The sequence below is a fragment of the Coffea arabica genome, chromosome 5e (genome assembly GCF_036785885.1).
Source record: "Coffea arabica cultivar ET-39 chromosome 5e, Coffea Arabica ET-39 HiFi, whole genome shotgun sequence".
Classification (NCBI taxonomy): domain Eukaryota; kingdom Viridiplantae; phylum Streptophyta; class Magnoliopsida; order Gentianales; family Rubiaceae; genus Coffea; species Coffea arabica.
Window position 1 is genome coordinate 45,148,043 of NC_092318.1, and position 23,806 is coordinate 45,171,848.

The window sequence follows — 23,806 nt, forward strand, 5'->3', positions numbered from 1 at the left end:
GATTAACGGATCATTAATGGTTGATCATTAACTTGAAAGGCTAAATTCTTAATTTTGAAACTGAAAAGAATGGAACCAAAAAAAGATTAAAAAAAAAAAAGGGCCTTCAATTGAAAGGAAGCTTTTCAGCCAAACCCCAACCCTATCCAGACCTCATATATTCTCTCTCCAGGACTAGAAAGCTCCCCCTTAATGCAGAAATTTTCTCGAAATCATTCTCTTGCTACTACTAGGTGAATAGATAATTGAGATCTTTACTTGTAAAACCTGTTTTTTTTTTTTTTTTTTATCTATTTCTTATTTTAGCACCAAAAAAAATTGTCTTTCTTGATAGTCTCCTGCCAATTACCTTCAAACCATATGATATTGCATTTCTGCAATAAATACCGCGATAATCACAACTTTCAACATTAGCCTGACAAAGCACACACGAAACTGATGCAACAACACCATAATTAAGAAGCTTATCATCTTGGGTTGATAGTCTCTCTTGAACAGCTAACCAAAGGACGAAGGAGTGATGGGGAATAGCTTTTGGCTACCAAACAATGTTGGGCCAAGTGGTTTTCGGGTACATGATCTAAAAACTTGAGAAAATTCTTTCTTTGCATTTTTGGGTACATGATTTTCAGTGGATTTTTATTGCATATTCGTTATTTCCATCCAGCTTATTGTGATTTCTTCTATGGACGAATGTCGAAATTTTTTTTCCCTTGGCTTAAATTTTATCATGTGATCATGCATAGATGGAGACTTGAGATTTTGTTTTGATCTTCCATTATGAGTCGTCCATTTTATTTTTCAGATATGGCTGAACTGAAACTGAAAGCAAAGCGAAAGCTGCCCGAGATGCCCTCATTGGCGGAGCGCATTAATTGGACCTCCTGAAACTGGGGGACCTCCATTTTAATTTCATTTTCTTGTCACCTTTCAACTTTTTATCAAGCTGCATTTACTATTCGAAAAAAGGGAAATCTCCAAATTGTCCATAATGTAAATCGATATAGCAAGTATTTTTTTTAGATATAGCAAGTATAGACGATATAGTCCATAATGCATAGACTTGCTAATACAAGATAATTCAATTGATAAGTACGAGCTACTTCCTTTACGAAGATCGCGTGTTTAAATTTCATTGTCGATGTGAAAATCGTATTGATAGGTGATTTGTAAGAATTTTTATAAGTGATCTATGATTTTCAGAGATATGCTCTGATCCATAGTGGTGATCGAATCCGAACCCACCTAAACTTTTGAGCATTTAGAGCAAGAAGTATCCTTTTTTGGACTGGAAATTGATTAACAAGTTCTCTCGTTTCAAATGGTTTTGTCACGGTCCAAATTTTACGTTCTAAACAATATTGAATAAATGATAAAATTTACCATTTGAAGTCCAACTTGCATTTTGGCGTAAGAAGTCGAAATTTGCTTGACGAGATGACGATTTCACGACAATTCCACGTCGTTAGTTTTTGTGTATGTTTCTATTCGATCAAGGGGTAATTGATATCTCTATTGACGGCCTATGGCTAGATTAGAGTCGGACGGGTCATGTTTGAGACTACTAAGAAATCTTAGAAAGATTAATTATTGAGGCATTCTAAAAGAGTAAATTTTATATTAACTGTTAGTGTATACACTATTACGGTTGGATGGATAGTACATGAACAAATTTTATAAAATGCCTCTCTTCTGTACTATTTTGTGTTTTTTTTTTACCTAGTTTCCTTTGCATTTCGTACTTGACTCTCCTTAGATGTTAAAAGGAAACATCAAGATTGCACTCTCTTTTCTTTTTATTCTTCAAAAAATCAAACTTTGCCTAGTTTATTTTGTAAAACAACCTCAATTTTTCCATTAAGAATATAATTTTCGATACCAAACCTAGACAAAAAAAATGATACTATTTTTATTACGGTCCATAAAAATGGAAGAGTTATTTACGAAAATCCAAAAATTACTGCTCACACTCACCAAGCTTACTCCAATCTTGCGCCCTTATGGTACAAATTCAAACGCTTAAAAACCCAAATTACATTTCTATGCTATTAGCCCATAACCAATTGATGTGTGTAAAATGCCAATACAAGGGTGTCATGTTGTCAAGAAAATTACCACTCATGCTGAAAACGCACACACTTTTGCTAAGCATCGCGCCTACTTTTATTAGACATGAAATCAAATATTAAAGGAAAAAAACCCAATGTACATTAGAAATTGTCAGCCCATAACAATAATGTGATATGTGTAAATTGCGAAACAAATTTACCCTATTGTCATGTAGCTTCATTTATTGGGCTAATTTCTTAGATTATACGTAAAAAAAAAAAAATCCGCCAAATGTATCTCTGACAAGGGGCATTTCTCAAACTGACTCAGCACGGCCGCATAATAAATTAAAAATTTTTTTTTTGAAAAGTCAGCAAAGTCAAAATGTTCATGGCAGTCATTTTGTCAGCTGCGGACGTGCTGACTGGGCACGTCCGCGCCTGACATTTTTGATGAGGCTCTCGCCTCTCTTTTTTAGCGGTGAAAATCCCCATGCTTGTGCAATTATGTGATACTGCCAATCCTTCAAGCTGCTTCTCTTCTTTTTCTGTTTCTTTTTTCCGCACCTAAAGTTGTTAACTTAAGTCTAGTTTCTAAAATTGTTAAATTAAAATCCTAAACTTATTAAATTTACTAAAACCCCTAATTATAATTTATATCTAATTATATTGCACAACAAAAATCCTAAAATCTTTTCGAGTTTCAATTTCAATTTTTACATTTGAACTGAATATTTGCAGTATTATTTGATGAATATTCTCCTAATACTTCTTTTACATTTATGCATTACTAGAGAGGATATTTCATTATATATTGAGTTGTCATAAATTTCTTTAATCAGATTTGTATTCAATATCTACTAAAATGTAATTGGTTTGAAAATTTGAACATAGCACATTATACCCATTTAATTTTTTTGCAAAAAATTTTATAGTAAACGATAACACGATTTGAGTGATAGAAATAAATTAAAAGATAGCTTATTCCCTTGTTTTGAGGAATTGCATATAATGAAATATTATATATTATATAAATATTTATATAATGAAATATACAATAAATATTACAAATTGAAATATTATATGAACACCATATTTATAATATTATAATATTTATAATTAATATTAATGCATATTATATATATTAAATATTTATATATTATATATATTAAATATTTATTTATACATATTATAAATATTTTATTTTATTTAAAAAATATTTTTATATATTTATAATGTATTTATATAAATTATATATAATATAATATAAATTATATATTATATATTATACATTCATATAAATGTATATTTATACATAATATATATTAATGTATATTTATAATTTACATTTATATTATGTATTATATATAATATAATACATTTATATTAATATACATAATATTAATTTTACATTTATACATAATATTAATATATATTTATAATATATTAATTTATACATTTATATAATATTCATTTATAATTTATACATTTATAGTAATATAAACTTATACATTTACAAATATATTTATATTATGTATTATATATAATATAATACATTTATATATTTTTATATAAATATATAAATATTTATAAATGTATTATTAATATATAAATGTATATTTATATAAAATTATAAAAATTATAATTTATACATTTATATAATATTCATTTATAATAATATACATTTATAAATATATTTATATTATGTATTATATATAATATAATAGATTTATATTACATTTATATATTTTTATATAAATAAATAAATATATTTATTTATAAATATTTATAAATGTATTATAAATGCATAAATGTATATAAATATAAAAATTTTAAATTATAAAAATACTCAAAAATATGTTTTAAAAATACCTCTAAAAATAATCTAAAAAACATTAACAGTAAAAATTTTTCATATAGTTTTTGAAAAACAACCTCAAAAATAACTAATTCAAACGGACTTGTAATTCAAAAATAAAATACTACAGTATTATTTTTGAAAATAACCCAAAAATAGCTAATCCAAATAGACTATTCAATTTTAAGAGCAAAGGATTTGAAAGACAAGCAGGGGTGGAAAAAAGAAACAGAAAAAGAAGAGAAGCAGCTTGAAGGATTGGCAGTATCACATAATTGCACAAGCATGGGGATTTTCACCGCTAAAAAAGAGAGGCGATAGCCTCATCAAAAATGTCAGGCGCGGACGTGCCAAGTCAGCACGTCCGCAACTGGCAAAAAGACTGCCATAAACTTTTTGACTTTGCTGACTTTTCAAAAAAAAAAAATTTAATTTATTATGCGGCCGTGCTGACGGCCGCTATAGTTTGAGAAATCACCTTGTCAGATATACATTTTGACGGATTGTTTATTGTTTTTTTTTTTTTACGTATAATCTAAGAAATTAGCCCATTTATTGTGGGCCTCTTTTGTGCCCAAGTCACACGTTCGTTGCAAAGGAGAAAAATATGTCAATGAGGAGATGGAGATGCGGGGTATCGATCCCCGTACCTCTCGCATGCTAAGCGAGCGCTCTACCATCTGAGCTACATCCCCGGGCGAGTTTTGATGCTTAACAATATCTTTTATTGCTTACAATCTGCGGCCTCCCAATCCTTCAAACACGTCATTGTTTCCTATTGCTGCAGGTGTTGAGCTGCATGGCATGCGGACCTGTGCTGCTGACAACTTCTTCACTCTCAATGGAAGTGAAGGGAATATTCCTTCAAGTTTATTCTCCTCCTTCTTGTTTGTTTTTGCCGTGGGATTTTATGCACTTGAATGCATTTGTCTTCACTTCTTACTTTTCTTTTTTTTTTTTTCATCTTCTTGTTTGCTTATTATTTGCGTGCAGGGTTCGTGCATTCAGGGTCTGGGTTGCTAGCGGAAAAGCAAAGCCCAGAAACTCCCCAGTGTAAGAAATAATTCAATTTTTTTGGGGTTAATTCTCGATAGAAGAAGAGAAGGGAATATTCCTCCAATATTATTCTCCATTTTTTACCACCATCATTCTATCTACTTGAATGCATGTATCACAACTTCTTACTTTTTTTTCCCCTCTTCTTGTTAATTATTATTTTTAATGCAGGGTAAGTTCATTCAGGGTTTGGTTGTGCTAGCTCAAAACTAGTAGACTCAGAAACTCCTCAACGTAAGAACCAATTCAACATTTTTAGAATTAATTCTCAGTGGAAGATAAAGGAATATACCTCCAGGATTATATATTTTCTGTTTTTTGTTTTTAATTTCCTCCAAGATTTTATGTACTTGTATGCATTTATCACACTTCTTACTTTTTTTCCGTCTCTTGTCTACTTTTTGTTTGGGTGCAGTCTTCGTTCAAGGTCTGCCTGTGATGGCTGAAAACTAGATTCAAAATCTTCCGAAGTCAAGCACAATTTCACGTTTTAAGGTAGTTTTTTGCGGTAATTTTCGTAATTGATCGATTGACATGCATGCATGTTTTCACTTAGAGTAGTGTGTTTTATTGATGATGAAAATGTCTGAGGTATTGCTGAATTTTGATGATTTATTTTAATGTGATTGACTGATTGATAGTCATTTAGCATATTTTACTGTGAACATTGTAGTAGATTGAACTTTTGTCATAAGAATAAAGACTATGGAAATCCTGATGAGTAGTAACCACGGAGTACAATTGTAGCACAATTCTCTAGCTGTCTTAGTGTGAGGACAAACCCTGCTACCCCTTGTCATCATGGAACAAAAAGAGAACAAAAAAACAAAAAACAATTCTTGAATTTGATAACTGTTTTGATTATAAAATGCGCCATATATAAAAATTTAGCCTTGGAAAACTTTATAAGGGCTGTTTATGGTAATTGTTGCAATGGTTTCTCTACGCAGTTTGGGAGGTTTATGATGTTGGAGTAGGGAAAATAGCAAGTCTGAAAGGCTAGAACTTTCATTTTGTACTGCCTGTTACAAGGCTTCATTTGTACCTACTTTTCTTTCTTTGGTTTGACATTCATTGTTGTGCTATTGTTTGGACTTTGTTGCACTTAAGCAGTGTTAATGGCTATTGTTCCTAATAGTGATCACTATAAGAATGGAGGGACCTTTTATGGACTTTTGTAGTATGCAAAATGGATCAGATTTGATGTAAAATGCAAGTTACAGCACAACAAAAAAAACAAAGGAAAAAAAAAGAAGCAAATATTACTCGACAAAATCAAAGGGCACAAAAGCTGGGGTAATAGCCTCTGAAAGGATGCACCTTCCGAGCTATATCTCCAAATGACTTCCTACCTCATTAAACTTGGACAAAGAGTTATCCTACGTACAATAGTACCAAAATGATTCCTTACATAATTAGTGAGGATATTGATGCAAACATCTGAGCTTTAGACCTTATGCTGTTTGACGTCCTCGTAGGAGGAGTGGGGAATAATCTACCATTGCCAACTGCAATCCAAATAGATAACAGTGCTTACTAAGCCTTTGTTTGTTTGAAGTACTGATCTGAAAGTACCTACTAGCTGGACACAGACTGACTAATTGCTAAAAGCTCATCCTAAGGGTTGTAACTCTCAGTAGGCATTCAGTAAGAAGTAAGCCAATTTCTCTTAGCCTTTAGGGTGACTCGAGAAAACTTGAAAGGGAAATCTGAGAGCCCTTAAGCTTCAAGCTATTCGGCTTCAAGCCATTAAGTTGGAATCCTAGTTTCATACTAAAATAAGAAAATTTATCAGCACTTTCAGTTACTAAAAGTCAATCAAGTGCTTAATCAAGTTAATATTATTGCTTGGAAAGGAGGAGCTATGGCACTTGATTCATTCCTTTCTTTGGGGAAAACAGAGAGCAATTTGCCATAGGTAGTGCATGAACCAAAGTTCAGAGGTGGCTCAAAGTCGAATCTTGCAGATCCTAGATCCTAGTTCACTTACTAATCGCTTCCTGATCACTAAAAAACCCATTTAAAGATGTCACATGATTATATTGGTTACAATAGGTCAACCTATTTCCTGGTAAATGTGTACTGGATTTTCTCCATAGATTTTACAATCCAGAATTGGAGGGAATGAAATCGGTTCTTCAAGCTGGCCTTTGCGAAGACTATCTTGACAGCGCTGTTAAAGACATTCAGTTGTCAAAGGTGACTAAATGGTGCTCCTGACACGACCATACCGTCTTTTGAGCACTAATGCGTGATGTAACACTTGCAAGCTCTAGTTTTTTCATTTGAGTTTCCTCCTCCCCGTTTTTTGGTCACTCAATTTTGAAGATAAACATAACATAAAAAGGAATGAAATTTCTGTGCGGGCAAAGCCACTCGGGAAGCAGGTTGCTGCAGAAAATCCTGAAAATGCTCAGGTAGTATATATTCTGGACTTAGCAGCAATTGGACTAAAACCACAATATTGAAAATTCTGAACTCAGGTAGTTTCTCTGTACTATCATTAGGGAAATTCTGTCAGGATGGACATTGGATCTTCAACAGTCAATCAGGCAGCAAACATACGCCAAAGAAGGTACGACAATCTGATGGCCTGTGGCAAAGATATCATTTTTTTTTAACTTTTTCTTCATTCATCGCAGATATGAGAATTAGAAGCAGGATATTTAGCAATCACTATTTTCCTTCTATTCTTCATTTTCTTATTCCAAATGATAATCCCAACCCAGAATGGGAAAAAGCCTTTCTGCTACATTGCCACTGTATACATGCTTGTCACTATGTGCATGTCACCAATTATCAGACAGAGGTTCAACACTCTTGCGTTAAGCCTACCATTAGTTTTTTTGTCAGCTTATTTCTCATCGACTTAAAGAGCCCTTATGTAATGACCGAGCTGGAGTCTAGTTATTTGACGTTAGGAAGTTAGTTGTAGAAGATATTCCAAATAACAGATTGCATGTGTCGGTTAATTGATCGAGCATGTGAGTCCTTTCATATTGCATGCGTTAGTTATATTGTTAGAATACCAGAAACTAGTATAAAGCAGAGGAGGAAGAGGAGATGTAGTTTTTGGATGTAACAATTCTCATTTTCCGTCTATACTATCTTAGTCTTCCCCTGCTCTCTCTTCTCATTTCCCCTGTATCTGCATTTCTCTCAATTTCTGTCTTGAATCCGTCCCTTGTTGGGCAGGTCCAGTACAATTGGTATCAGACGCTTGCGGTCCTTGGATCTGCAAGCTCAGCTACCGAATCTGTAGCTGACTATGGCGGAGGGCACCAGAATGAAAGGCTTCGAGGAACAACTGAGGAAGCAGGATTCTCGGATCCAGAGCATCCTTGAAGCCAATGCAGCTGAACGACTAGCACTGGAAGAGAAATTGGCAACAAATCACTCTGATATGAAGGCACTCTTGGAAGCGAACTCAGCTGAGATGAAAAATTTCATGGTTTCCATGAATGCTCAATACACCGCTTTTGTGAGAAGCTTGCAAAGCGACCGAGGGATCTTAGGAATTTCACCAGACAATACGGAGAGGCAACCTGTCCAAAGGCCTCAGAGAAACTTGGAGTTGGGGCTATCCAATCAAGGAGAGAGGAATTTCCTACCTGTAGGGACTCCTAAGGTGGAATTTCCCAAATTTGATGGCTCTAACCCCAGAGAATGGGTCAGGAGATGTGAGAAGTTTTTCCGTTTATGTCGCATTCCTGATTCGCAGCATATGGATTTAGTGGAATTGCATCTGGATGGGAAAGCTAGTATTTGGTATCAAGGTTTCAAGATGGACAAGGGGGAGTTACGATGGGATAGATTCAGCCAAGAGTTTTGTAGTCGATTTGGGAATTTAGGGGAGGATGACGTTATAGAGGAGTTTAACAAGCTTCATCAAACTTCCACAGTAATTCACTACCAAGAAAGGTTTGAAGAGCTGCGAGCTGCCGTGATGCTCAAGGTCCCTGGTCTTACTGAATCATATTACATCTCCAGTTTCCTAAGTGGCCTAAAGGAGGAGATTAAGTCTGTGGTCAAGATCCACAAACCTGCGACCTTGCAATCAGCATTTGAGAAGGCGAGATGGCAGGAGCATTACTTACAGGTTATGGCTAAGCAATCTAGGATGGCTACAAAACTAACTCAGGTTACGGAGACAATACAGAAGAAGCCTGCACATCAGATGTTTGATAGCAGCAACAACAAAACTACTCCCCAAGGCTCTAGGAGGATTACCCCCACTGAGTTCCAGTACAGGAAGGATCACAATTTATGTTTCAAATGTGGAGAGAAGTTCTCCCCTGGGCATGTTTGCAGGAATAAGGGAATTCATTTGCTGCTAGCAGATGAGGGCGAGGCTCAAGTAGAGGAAGTAGTAGATGAAGAGGATGAGGTCATTGAGTATCAAGGCAACAAGTATGGCAGGGATATTACACTATCCCTCCACTCAGTTTCTGGCCAATTGTCTTCCAGTACCATTAAGATGTTGGGAGATTATGGTGATCAAGAGGTGTCAATCCTGCTGGATGGAGGTAGCACCAACTGCTTCATAAAGCCAACTATTGCTCAACTCTACCCTGAAGCTGTTAAGAATCATAAACCTTTTAAAGTCAGAATTGCTGATGGGAAAGAATTAGTTTGTGAGCAATGGATTCCTGGTATGAAGTGGATGATGCAAGGCCATCATTTTACTCACAATGTGTATGTACTAGACTTGGAACCGTACGACCTGATTTTGGGGGTTGACTGGATGAAGTGTTATAGCCCCATGACTTTTGACTTTCAAAAGTTGTCATTATCATTTGAGAAGGAGGGTGAAATGGTGTTACTACAAGGGGATTCCCACTCTGCCAAGGTGTTGATGAAGCAAGGAGTATCAGCCCAGAAGTATTGCAGAAACAAAATCAGAACAGCCTTGCAACACTCTTGCATGATACGAGTACAAAACTCACAGGTAACTACTGTGCCCAAAACACTCACTCAATTACTTGCTCAATATGATGACATATTTGCTGCACCTACAACTTTACCCCCCAACCGTAGCCTCAATCACCAAATACCTTTGAAACCTGATGCTAAACCTTTCAAGATTAGACCCTATAGGTACCCCCACAGGCAAAAAACAGAAATAGAAAGGCAAGTCAAGGAAATGTTGGCCACTGGTATCATCCAAACCAGCCATAGTCCTTTTGCATCCCCAGCCTTACTAGTTAAAAAGAAGGATGGCACTTGGAGGTTATGCATTGACTATAGACAACTTAACAGCCTCACTATCAAAGACAAGTTTCCCATCCCAATCATTGATGACCTCCTAGATGAACTGCAGGGTGCCAAAATTTTTTCAAAAATTGATTTGAGGTCAGGGTACCATCAGATAAGAATGCACCCATCTGATATCCAAAAAACAGCTTTCAGAACCCACTCTGGCCTCTATGAATACTTAGTGATGCCATTTGGCCTCACTAATGCACCAGCAACTTTCCAGGCTCTAATGAACTCGGTATTTGAACCTTTTATTCGAAAATTTGTGCTAGTGTTCTTTGATGACATTCTAGTTTACAGCCCCGATTTTGACTCCCATCTCAAACACCTCTCCCTTGTTCTTGACACCCTCAGAAATCACTCATTATATGCAAAAATGTCTAAGTGTTCATTTGGGCAAGATAGAGTAGAGTACTTGGGGCATATAGTTACTGGTGAGGGAGTCTCTGCTGATCCTGCAAAAGTGGAAGCTATGCTGTCCTGGCCATCTCCTACCACTGTTAAAGGTTTAAGGGGTTTTTTGGGACTGACAGGATACTACAGGAGATTTGTGAAGGGATATGGGAAGATCGCTAAACCTTTAACTAATCTGCTAAAGAAGGATGGTTTCGGGTGGGATGAACAAGCTGAGCAAGCTTTCCAAGAACTCAAACATGCTATGACTCAAGCTCCTGTACTAGCACTTCCTGATTTCCTTGGAACATTTGTATTGGAAACCGATGCTAGCCAAAAGACCATTGGAGCAGTTTTGATGCAGCAAGGTAGGCCTATTGCTTTCATGAGTCAGGCACTTGGACCCAAAAATCAAACACTGTCCATATATGAAAAGGAATTATTGTCATTGATTACTGCAGTAGGGAAATGGAGACACTACTTGCTAGGAACTCACTTCATAATCAAAACTGATCATGAAAGTTTGAAATACTTACTGGAACAAAAAATCACTACACCTCTCCAGCAAAAATGGTTAGCAAAGCTGATGGGACTAGATTATGAGATCCAATATAAAAGGGGTAAGGATAACTTGGTGGCTGATGCTCTATCTAGAAGGATGGAAGGAAGGGATGAAGGGTCAGGTGGTGAGGAGGTGCAGGTCCATGCCATTACCACAGCAAAGCCATTATGGTTAGCAAGGGTCTCTAGCAGTTATAATGGGGATGAGAAGGCCAAGGAACTACTGACTGCACTAGCGGTAGACAAATCTAGTGTGCACGATTACACATACCATCAAGGGATTATCAGGTATATGGGAAGAATGTATATTGGGAGTAACTCAGAATTAAGGGCTCAGCTCATCAATTGCATGCATGATTCTGCAATTGGAGGGCACTCGGGGAACCAAGGAACATACCAGAGAATGAAGAACTATTTCTACTGGCCGGGCATGAAAAAGGATGTGGAATCTTACGTACAGGCTTGTGACATTTGCAAGAGGAGTAAAGGGGAGCATTGCTCCTACCCAGGGTTGTTGCAGCCATTGTCAATTCCTGAGCAAGCATGGCAGGAAATTTCTATGGATTTTATTGAAGGACTACCCAAATCATATGGTCATAATGTCATTTTTGTGGTGGTAGACAGATTTACAAAATATGCTCACTTCACCTCCATGACTTCTCACTACACTGCTAAGAGTGTGGCTCAGGTATTCTTCGACCAAATATTCAGGTTACATGGGCTGCCTAATGGGATTGTATCTGATAGAGACAAAGTGTTCACTAGTATATTCTGGCAAGAGCTTTTTAAGCAAGTAGGGACTGAACTTAGTTTCTCTTCTTCCTATCACCCTCAGTCTGATGGACAAACTGAGAGGGTGAATAGGTGTCTAGAGACTTACTTAAGAGCTATGTGCTTGCAGCAACCAGGCCATTGGAAAAGGTGTTTACCTGCAGCTGAATGGTGGTACAACACTAACTTCCACTCCAGTTTGCAGATGACTCCGTTCCAAGCTTTATATGGCTACAAACCATCCCAATTGAGTTTGCACTCAAGTGACACTCAAGTTGCTGCTGTGGAGGATTGGATAAAGGAAAGGGTAAACTGGAATACATTGCTCAGGGAAAATTTATTGCAGGCTCAGAACCGAATGAAGCAGTTTGCAGACAAACACAGAATAGATAGGTCCTTTGCTGAGGGTGATTGGGTGTATCTCAAGCTGCAGCCGTATAGGCAGACTACGGTAGCACTAAGGAGGAACTTGAAGCTGGCAGCCAAGTATTATGGCCCATATCAGGTGGAAAAGAAGATTGGGTCAGTTGCTTATAGGCTCAAGCTTCCACAGGGTGCTGCTATTCACCCTGTTTTCCATGTTTCACTCTTGAAACCAACGTCTAAGGGAGCTCCTATCAGCAATGAATTGCCACAAATATCGGAGGAAGGGCTCTACACTACTGCCCCCACTGCGGTTCTAGACAGAAGAATGATAGACAGGGCTGGTCAGCAGGTGGAGCAGGTCTTAATTTGTTGGAAGAACATGAATGAGGAGGATGCTACCTGGGAGGACTTGACTGTTATACAAAGCCAATTTCCATCCTTCAATCCTAGAGACTAGGATTGTTTGAAGGGAGGGCAACTGTAATGACCGAGCTGGAGTCTAGTTATTTGACGTTAGGAAGTTAGTTGTAGAAGATATTCCAAATAACAGATTGCATGTGTCGGTTAATTGATCGAGCATGTGAGTCCTTTCATATTGCATGCGTTAGTTATATTGTTAGAATACCAGAAACTAGTATAAAGCAGAGGAGGAAGAGGAGATGTAGTTTTTGGATGTAACAATTCTCATTTTCCGTCTATACTATCTTAGTCTTCCCCTGCTCTCTCTTCTCATTTCCCCTGTATCTGCATTTCTCTCAATTTCTGTCTTGAATCCGTCCCTTGTTGGGCAGGTCCAGTACACCTTACCTCTGTCTAGCAATAAAGGCTGGGCTTCAGCTAGTTGCTAAGTGCCTCCCAGTAGATGTACAAAGGGTAAGGATAATTCGTAAATAGTTCCGCTGGATGTAGGTTTGATGTTCTAATATTATTTTCCATCTCTTAATGTGCTTTACTTGTCTGTTTCATTCCTGACATAGAATGATTTTATTGAGTGTGAAAGACAGAAACTATGAACATTCCTTGCTTGTAAGTTAACTTCTTTAAGCAAGAAAACCAGAACCAAAAGCAAAATCGTTTGTGCTGCATACAGAATGACAAGTTTGTGAGTGAAAAATAAACTTGATATAGGGTCAAAAAACTTTGTCTAGAATTTAATCATCAATGTCACCTGCTATATGCTTCCCATGTGTTTTGGACGGGAAATCTTGGAGCATGCAAGTCAATTTACAATACAAGCTTTGGCCTTTACGGAGGTTGCATTGCTACTATGTCAATTACTTGTGGTTACGTTATAAATAGAAAGAGGTTTTTCTTCTTTTTAGTGTTTGAAATTATCCTCTTTGCTCTAGCTTGCATGTTGAAGGAGGCATGCATCATGAATATTCATCATTTAACCACGTTGAAACTCATGTTCCTTTTTCTCATACCTAATGGTTTCTGCACTATGGTCATTTTATCACTAGGACGTTCCTTCAAAGGCAGCCTGGTGAAGGGACTTCCCGATCAACAGGTCCTCATCTGATCATTGATTTCATAAAGGCACAGCTGGCTGCCAGACAGGCTCTTAAAGAGTAAAAGGTTACACAGCTTAAGCGCGATATTTCCATAGGTCGAATGCAAGTAAATAAAGTAGCAATCATTGAGTTCTTTGTTCTGTGACTCAAAGCTTTTATGGTACTAAACCTTTAAGGAGTTCTTGATTTACCAGCATAATATTAATGTAGCACTATGACTTAGATTTATACTTCTATTTTGGTTGTCATATGTTCTGATATACAGCTAGTATTCTTATGTTTGCATATTTGGATAGTACACTGTGGTCCTTATTGTCAATTTTATTCAAATAATGATTAGAAAATCTTTTTTATTTGTTAGCTCAACACTTTGTCTCGCCGTGACCTTCTCTTGAATTCTCAAAACTATTAGATCCAGGAAGCAATCATATAGACCAGCTTGATTGTTCTGGGACGAGTTAGTGAACTTTCCTTGGCCCAATAGGATTTGAGTGTAGCATAATCTTGCTGCCTTTTTCCAGTTTCTGTAATTGACAGCATGCATCATGCAGCATCTGCGTGCCGTTTCTTTTCAGCCATGTTAAGAAAATAGCCAGTTTTATACAGGAAATTTTGGTGTAGGAAAGAGTTCTGAAAATTTGAGTAAGACATTGATGCTGTTTATAGTTTAGGGTTATCTAATTTTGCTTTGACGTATACGTTGGGTAACATATAGTATTAAAATTTTCTAAAGATTACTAGTTTTCAGTGTTCAGCAATTAAGTAATCAAAAGAGATGATGAAACAAAATAGCATGCAAGAAAGAGTACAAAAAATCTAAAGATCCCAACTATGTATTTACCATGTGGGGTTTAGGCTAGGCACCAAAAAGTTTGAAAATGAGCACATCATAGGAAACAGAACAATGCTAGTCTCCAATTGCCAAAGTATGTAAATATACACACTCAAAATATTATTCTACACCTAATTCAGTGTGTAAATATGCACACTCAAAATTATTATTCTACTTAGATTTAGACACTTTACATGTCTAACTTAAATCTTTCACAATATCTAACTTTAACTTCTCAGAAAACAAAAACTAATATTCAGCCTTTTTGCAACATCTTTGCACCTCTAGGTTTAGAGGTTTTTTATTTCATGAAAGTAAGAGTTGTAATCAGACACAAATGGAATCCAAAAGACAAGGGAGGATTCAGAAAAGATGAAAAAAAAGTGAATTGATCATTATTTTTTCAAGAAAACTACATAATTAAAATTTTCAAAAAACAAAACTACTATTCCGCCTTTCGCAACTTCTTTGCACCTCTATGTTTACAGGGTTTCTTAATGAAAATAAAAGTTGTAATCTGACACAAATGCAACCCAAAAGACAGGGATTCAGAAAAGATGAAATGATCACTTTTTGAGTAAAATTGTCTAATTTCGAGTTAGATTAGACAGATGATTGGAAACTCTCTTTAATATTAGTGTATATATAACACCTGATACATGACTTGTTGTTCGTATTTTTAGAATTTTATTTTCTACTTGCTAGAAAAATTATAAATTACTAAAAAATAGAGAGATAGGACCAAAAAAGAAACAATTATGGATATCTAATTTTGGAGGATTCTCAAATCTTAACAGAAACCAAAAAAGAGGGGAAAAAAAATGTATACAAAGTCTACAGTGGCCACCTACAGCAAAGCTTAGAGAGCTAGAGGTCAAAATTATTTTCTATTTTGCTCTCTCCCTCTCGCCTCTGCGTAGTTCTCTGCACCTTTGTGTGTTCGTTTATCTGAAAGATAAATCTGTATTTGTCATTTTCCGGTCTCTTTTCTTCTCTTCATTTGATTCTTTGTGCCTCCGAAAAACCTGAAACATTCCAACGAACAAAAATCCCAACTGAAAATCTGACACAAAAAATTTCAAACGTTTTCTGCAAATCCCCTTTTTGCCCCCTTATTGCATCAGAGAAAGATAGCTTGGTTTATGATTGCTTCATATATTCAATCTCCCAACTATCTTGAAACATTTGTGGGTTTTCAAATTCAGCCGAAAGGGATTTCTGGATCCTCATTCTTTCTTGTTTTTAAGGACTTTTTGCGTTTGCACTTGGGCTTCTTCTGCATGTGCATGGTTGGGATTTTTTGTCTCGTTGGATGAAAAATAAAAAAGAAGAGGCCAACAAATCTTTCCTTTTTGGCTTGCCTGATCCTCGAATTATTGTGTTTCTCTGCATACAAATATAACAAAACTGAAAGGGGTTTTGTTTCTTGAGTTTGTTTGTTTGATGAAATGACAAGAAGTGAATTGTGGGAATGGCAAAGTCATCTTGATAATCAATGGACGTTGGAATGTCCCGTACAAACTTTCTTTTTGTTGCTTTTTTGTGCGTTTTTGCAGCTAGTAATTTAAAGGGCATTAGGAATTTTGCAGAGGCCTTTAGTGGCAATGAAGTTTCTTCGGATATTGAAAAGATAGATTATGATAAGGTATGAGCTTCTTTTTATGTAAATCTTGATTCAATACCTGCGAAAAAGGACATAAAAACACACACTACACAAGACAAAAGTCTTTTAGTAGCGTAAATTTGATTTCTGTTGCAAGAATTTGATGCTTGGTGTGTGAATATTACCATTCATGGGTTGGTAGTTTCTTCTTTCTTAGAGACTTAATAGTAACTCTTATATTAACAGCTCAGTTTGCCAGACTTCAGAGTTAGTGTCATCTTGAATTTGAGTGACTCTTTTAACATGTAGAATGAGAAAGACATGAACCGTTACAGCCCGCATATTAAAGTAAACAAAATTCTGTGTGTGTTGGTCTTATTAACCAAAGTTTTTAGCAACTTATTACTAGTAAATGCTTGAAAACCTTGATAAACTGAATATTATTTTGGAGTATTTCATAAATGACACTGTTAAATTGGATAAGTTTCTGTGGCAACTTGCCAATATTGTTGCTAGGTCCGCAATGTTTTGAGTTGGACTTCTACGGTCCTATTTCAGTCATTCTTATTTATGAAATTTCATGTCTCTAAGTTCTAGATTAATACTTTGGGATGAATCGAATCTCTCTGCAATTCTGGCCAAAGCTATGGGTAATGTAACCAAAAGTTTTTGTAAACTTTGATGAGGGATGGAAAATTTTGGGATACGCAGTCAGGCTGTATATTTTGTGTTGTTATATCTCGTGCGATACTGAAAAATAAAATTTTGGTTATTATACTGATTATTGTGGTAGTGCAGTTTATAGGACTATTTCTAACCGGAAATGATTTTTGTCTAACCCAATCATCAATGCTACCTTCCAGTCTATACGTTGTGCTGAAAATTTCGGATTACCCCTTTAAATCTCAGACATAGCATAAAGTGGACAACTGCTTTTTAGCTAGTAAAAAGAAAAGGAACAGGATTGCATTTACTAAAACATATTCAAGATGAATTCCAAGCTTTACATATTTCAATGTCTTGTTCATTTAAGATGTGACTGTTTCACAGGCAGAAGATGTATGGATACAGTGTAGAAGAGAATTGAAGGAGTGCCTTCAGTTTCTTGAAAGTTTAGAACTATATCTCTCTCAGATACCAGAGCCTTATGAAAATCCAACATTGCCTGTTGATTTGTTGGCTAAAAGAATTGTACAGCAGACCATACCCAATTTAACTTTCCAAGATAAGCAATTTCTCTTTGAGTGCTTAAGAAAGAAGCCATTGCAAAATCATGAATCTGGAAAAGAATTTGGTTCCAATACTCAGTTCAATAAGTGCCCGGAGCTATTTTCGAGTTGGTCCTCTGCTCCCAGAAGGTTCTTAAGACATCATAATCATCATGTGCTAAGCCTCGTTCAAGCCCCAGGTTCTCCAGCTGCATCGCCACATCACGCTCCAGCACCATCTCCAGTGCCTGCTAGTTCTCCCTCCCCAACTCTTCATTCCCCTTCTCCAGTTTTAGAGCCACCTTCACCAGAACCATCTCCTCTACAAAATGTCATCCATTCTCTTCTACCACCTCAAACTGGTGCACCAACTCCTTCAGGAAATGGCTTGGACAGAATTTATGGCACTGCAGCCATAGCTGCAAGTGCAGTGGCATCGCCACATCACGCTCCAGCACCATCTCCAGTGCCTGCTAGTTCTCCCTCCCCAACTTTGCATCCACCTCCTCCAGTTTTACAGCCACCTCCACCAGAACCATCTCCTCCACAAAATGTCATCCATTCTCCTCCACCATCATCCATTGTTGGTCCTCTACCAAGACCTCAAACTGGTGCACCTACTCCTTCAGGAAATGGCGTGAACAGAAATTACGTCATTGCAGCCATAGCTGCAAGTGCGGTGACAGGTTTGGCTCTTATTGTACTGTTCTTGATATGCTGTATCAACAAGAGAAAAGAACAAGTTGCCCCTGGAAATGGACAAAAGAATGAAAAAAGAGATGAAAAGCCTCTTCTAAACTTCTTCTCCAGTGATCTTTCTGCTGGTATTTTTCAGTAACAATCAATTATCCTTTTTCAAATATCATTCTGTATTCATTTTTATGACTTGTATACTTTGATTATCCAGGTTCTCCTCAGAAGTCTCAGAAAATAGTAGCCTTTAATAACCAAAACCTCAAGATGTCATCTACTGTCAGCAATATTCCTTTCGCAGTTAATGTTGCTGATTCATCAACTGAAACTCAGTCAACAAAAGTTACAATTGATGCATCTGAAAATGTTAATTCCTTATTGCCGCTTCCTCCAGGAAGACCAGCACTTCCACCGCCTGGACCACCACCACCTCCTCCCCCTAAACCTCCAGCTCCTGCCCCTCCTCCTCCTCCAAAAGTGGCTCGACCTCCTCCTAATCCACCAAAACCTAGTAATTTGGGAAGGCCTTCTCCTCTTGGAGCCAATAATCCCAGATGTTCTTCTGGAGGCAATACAAGTGAATTGTCTGGTGAATCTGATGCTCCAAAAGCTAAGTTAAAGCCATTTTTCTGGGAGAAGGTTCCAGCGAACCCTGATCACTCCATGGTTTGGCATGATATCAAAGCTGGATCTTTCCAGTAAGAGTTTATATGGTTAACTATTGGCTAATTCTGGGGATCTTTATTTTAGTAGATGTGTCATGTGAACTGTAGAGTGGTTTTTTTTTTTTTTTGAATTTACAGGGTTAATGAGGAGATGATGGAATCCTTATTTGGTTATGTCCCAGCCGAAAAAGGCAAATTTGAGCACAAGAGAAATTCATCTTCTGAATCTTCAGTCCCCTATGTTCAGATAATTGATCCGAAAAAATCACAAAATCTTGCAATTCTTCTTAAAGCATTGAATGTGACAACAGAAGAAGTGATTGATGCTCTAAAGGAAGGTCTCTCTCTCTCTCTCTCTGTGCTCTTGGACATGTCTGTGAATGTGCATCTCATCTGCATCGATAGGGTGTAGATTTTGTCTGAAGTCTTTGTTGACCAGCACTTGGCACTGACGTTGTATTTAAAGAAAAACTGAACACTTATACCATGTAGGTAGTCTTGATATTTGATAGTTTATTCTCTTTGGTTAAGTCTCTTCTCCTCCTAAACTATCATTAGGTTCTCTATGATGACTGGACTTCAAAGTAACTCTGGAAAATAATGTGAAGCTCTAGCCTTATTTCAAGATAGAACAGTATATGCTCGCCACAGTTAGATTCTTAAGAATCCATAATGATAATGGAAGTTTCAAGTTGATGACACTTTTTTCTAGTATTAATAACTTGGTATTCAATTCTTTGTTGATTGGCTAATTCTTGGTAGTGGTGATTCCATCTGAAACACTAGCTGAAAGTAATCTTTACGCTCACAACTTTTGTAAACAGCAGGTTGCTGCTTTCTTTCCCCATGTGGTTACCAGAAAAGAATTTCTGTTTCATGTTCTTTTAATTTTACCTTCCCAGGTTTTATTGTGATTTCAATAGTCCAGATTGAGTAACAAAATTGAATTTTCATCACTCAGTTTCTACATTTTTTCCTTGTTTTTGGTATAATGAATAGAGTTGTTTTTGTTAGTGCAATATTTATCTTCGATATTGCTCTTGCCCATAGATTCATGAATACTGTGTGGATGTCTTTGTCCCTCAACCAACTTATATTTACTGATAGATATTATTAAGAGAAAGATATGGATTTTGAGTGAATCATTTGGATTCAGTCTTGGCGACTTACCTATGTGCAACTTATATCACCTGAGCATGTATGAATTCACATTCTGCACTCATTCATGTTTTGTTATGGGTTTATGTCTTGGCTGAAATAATTCAACGTTGTGTTTGCTAATCAAATCAGGTAATGAGCTGCCAATAGAGCTTGTTCAGGCATTACTGAAGATGGCACCTACAACAGATGAAGAATTAAAACTGCGGTTATTTAGTGGGGATGTCTCTCAGCTTGGCCCTGCTGAACGCTTCCTGAAAGTCTTGGTTGAGATTCCATTTGCCTTCAAAAGGATGGAATCATTGTTGTTCATGAGTTCTTTTCAGGAAGAATCTTCTTCCGTCACGGAATCCTTTGCTACTTTAGAGGTTAGTGTAAATTGATTTACAAATTTAGATGTCTAACTAATTATGAGTCATCTGTCTTTCCATTTCCCAAAGTCCATAAACTGTTCACAAAGTAACTTTTTTCTTCTTAAAAAGTTACAAAGAAAATACTATGTTAACTCAATTAGTTTGTATCTACTTGCTCTTTCTGTCCAATGACTCCGAGAATACACTAACAATTTTATGAATAACTGGAAATATTGTTGCATAAAATAGTTTAGAACATATCACAGAAAATGGTGAGAAAAAGAGGAATTGTGTTTGGTAAGTAAACTAATACACCAGATTTCAAATTAGATAATATAAAGCATACCCTCATGTATGCATTACACACTATCATGCTTTGTCCATTTACGACCAACATGATGTGTACTAAAATCTAAAATAGTTGGCAACATGATCGACGTTTACCTTTTGGCTGCCCTGCTGTTGTATTAGGTTACCCAAGATCTGAAAATTAATTCAGGGAAGTGCAATGCAATTTGTTTACTTGTCAAAGTCTCACTGATTCAAAGACTTTATAGTGTTCAAGTTTTTATTATTTTGCACTTGGGAAATAATTCTGGGATGGCATTTAATTTGTTGGCTATTATATGTATAGCTGTGGTCTATCTGAAACTTTCCTATTTGCAATTGGTTGAGAAATATTTAACTGGAACAGCTCCAAAGTAGCCTTTTAACTTTTATGCAGAAAATGTACGCTCCAGAGCATCTTGTTATTTTCAGTGGTTGCTAAATGATTCAAAAAATCATGATTTTCATTTGTTTCTTTTCAAAAAATCATGATTTTCATTCGCAGGTAGCTTGTAAGGAACTGAGAAACAGCAGACTATTCCTGAAACTCTTAGAAGCAGTTCTGAAACTTGGAAACCGCATGAATGATGGCACTTACCGTGGTGGTGCAACAGCATTCAAGCTTGACACTCTCTTGAAACTGTCAGATGTAAAAGGAACTGATGGTAAGACCACACTCCTTCACTTTGTTGTTCAGGAAATCATCCGATCTGAGGGTCTAAGGGCTGCACGTAGATTAAGAGAAAGCCACAGCATGTCCAGTGTGAAAACAGAAGATCTAGTGGAGGAATCATCAGAGGAAACAGCTGACTACTATCGCAGCCTTGGTCTTCAGGTGGTATCTGGGCTGAGCAACGATCTGGAGAATGTACGAAAGGCAGCACTTAAAGATGGTGACGACCTAGCTGGAGCAGTTTCCAGTCTTGGGCAATCGTTTGTAAAGCTTAAAGATTTCATAAACAATGAAATGGCGAATGTTGAGGAAGACAGTGAGTTCCGCACTACACTGACTAATTTTGTGGAGCATGCTGAAGCTGATATCACAAAGCTGCTGGAGGAAGAGAAAAGGATAATGGCTCTTGTGAAGAGTACAGGAGATTACTTTCATGGAAATGCAGGAAAGAATGAGGGCTTGCGCCTCTTTCTTATTGTTCGTGATTTCTTGGTAATGGTGGATAAGGCATGCAGAGATGTTAGAAGCTCAACAAAATTGCCAGCCAAGACCCCTCGAAAAGAAGCGCTAGCACCATCACCTTCTGAAGAATCCAATCGGGAGTCTTTGCCAGATTTTCGGCAACGATTATTTCCTGCAATCAAAGAAAGGCATATGGATGATTCCAGTTCAGATGAAGATGACAAATCTCCTTAGTATCCAGTCCCAGAAGGTACTTTAGCTAAAGGGTAAGTAGAGAACAAATTAAAATTTTCTTCTCCATTTGTGGGAAATCAGACCTCTTAACAGGTCTTTTGATAATGTATCTCAGGGCTTCTTGTTATTAACAACTTTCTTGCTTTGGCAGTCCAAGTGTTTAAGAGTTCAATTGAAGGGGATAATGTGGCAAGGATGGGATCCAAAATAATGCTTACTTTACCAAATATTTTGGGGACTTAGGACTGCAATCACTTTAATTGAGGTTGTCACGAAATAAAAGTCAATTGAAACTGCATCACTATTTTTAGCCTGGCAATGAACATTTTGGAGAGCTGAGGTACTTGGGTCTATGATTATATGAAGAAAACATTTAAGTCTATGATATGCAGTTTTTTTAGAGCAGTAATTTTATGTTTGATCTGTTAATGTTTCATATTGCTAAAGGAGAAGGAAAATGAAATCGATGTTGTAACAGTCAATAATCTGGTGACCTATTCTGTGGCTGGACTATCGTAAGATACTTGACTGGTAAAGTAGTTGCTTTTGTTGATTGTCCACAGTACAACTCAGGGTCCTTAATTTCCTGGTTAATTCAGGTGGAAATGAACTTCTGATACAAGCTTTTATTAACTGGAGTCCTCAAGTTCTGACGGGTCACAACTCTCCTCTAAAAGATTCTCGGATCATTGGTTTACAGGTGCTCAAATAATCTGTCGATCAAGTACATGAGGCTTAGCATCTTGTTTTAGTCCTCTAAATGGATATTGTTTCTCAAGAAAGAGGATGAGACTCTGCCATTGGGCTTTATCCAAGCATTAGAGGGGCAATGTGAAGAAATCACACTATTCCTGCTGTTATTTAGGTGTCAGTTGAAACCAACATTGTAATTATGTTTCTCTGTTGTATTGCACTCAATAGATGTGCAATTTGTCGATAGGTAAAACTCACCCTTGTCCACAGCAGATCCAAGATTTTCTTGGTCTGAGGTACTGATCTTCCATAATCTCAGTCCCGTTGTGTTGTCAACACGATCTAATTGTTGAACAATCTATATTGCTTACTATCAGCTTCTCACTGTTTCTCATTATTTTTCTTATTTATTGGTAGCCTATTGTTGCAATTGACTGTGATTTGATGTAAATGCTTGTGTTTGTATGAGCTTTTGAACATGTGATTGCAAGTTTGAGAGATTACTTTCAAATGGATGGTATCCATGATACCTGCGAAAGGTGACACTCATGCTGTCATGCATACCCCGAAATGGAGCAGGATTTTGGTTGGAAGGCCATTTAGGAAATAATTGTTGGGACCAAAATGAATATGAAACATTTTTTCTTCCGTGATTCTTTGCTTAGTTTGCCTCTCTGTGTTCTAGGAGTAACTTTCTTGCAGTAAATTCTTTAAGTCAAAAGAGCTCTTGATTATGAATATAGCTCGTGAGTTACTAACATCTTTATCCAGTAAGTACTAATGTTTTTCGCTGTTGAACATATTCCTGCATAATTGGTGGTCTCTTGCTTGTAAGATCTGTGTAAAATTTATTTTATTGTTCTCCAGCCAGACTTCTTCAAGGACGAATTTCTCATGATCAATAGGACTAGCTCAACAATGGCTTGGAAGGAAAAGGTAGATTGATGAAATTAAAGGTTTTTGTATCGCATAATTTTAGTTTTCTGACCGAAATGCCGGTCGATTTAACGTGGCATACTTACCTTACAATAATAAAATTATAAAGCCACTGATATTACACATTTAATAGATAGTGTTATATT

The 23,806-nt window shown here is 36.6% G+C and overlaps 1 protein-coding gene and 1 non-coding gene across 10 annotated transcripts; one reads left to right on the forward strand and one right to left on the reverse strand.

Annotated features, from left to right (window-relative positions):
• Nucleotides 1-4,528: 4,528 nt before the first annotated feature.
• On the reverse strand, nucleotides 4,529-4,601 carry TRNAA-AGC (transfer RNA alanine (anticodon AGC)). The gene has a single exon. It is a non-coding gene; the product is annotated as a tRNA-Ala (tRNA).
• Nucleotides 4,602-4,707: 106 nt separating this feature from the next.
• On the forward strand, nucleotides 4,708-23,100 carry LOC113687854 (formin-like protein 3). Of its 9 annotated transcripts, XR_011814318.1 has the most exons (13): nucleotides 4,708-4,959; nucleotides 5,134-5,196; nucleotides 5,378-7,379; nucleotides 7,470-7,537; nucleotides 13,773-16,300; nucleotides 17,309-18,290; nucleotides 18,374-18,857; nucleotides 18,963-19,162; nucleotides 20,115-20,350; nucleotides 21,168-22,063; nucleotides 22,183-22,371; nucleotides 22,479-22,546; nucleotides 22,631-23,100. XR_011814318.1 is itself a non-coding variant. In XM_072048756.1 (11 exons), exons 5-10 carry the CDS (start codon nucleotides 16,151-16,153, stop codon nucleotides 22,029-22,031), a joined length of 2,916 nt encoding a protein of 971 aa, XP_071904857.1. In that variant the 5' UTR covers nucleotides 4,708-4,959; nucleotides 5,134-5,196; nucleotides 5,378-7,379; nucleotides 7,470-7,537; nucleotides 13,773-16,150; the 3' UTR covers nucleotides 22,032-22,063; nucleotides 22,631-23,100. The 9 variants fall into 9 exon arrangements, 7 of the variants coding, with proteins under 7 accessions (XP_071904857.1, XP_071904858.1, XP_071904859.1 ...); XR_011814317.1 differs by having other exon boundaries at nucleotides 22,183-22,546; XM_072048756.1 differs by lacking the exons at nucleotides 22,183-22,371; nucleotides 22,479-22,546.
• The last annotated feature ends 706 nt before the right edge of the window (nucleotides 23,101-23,806 follow it).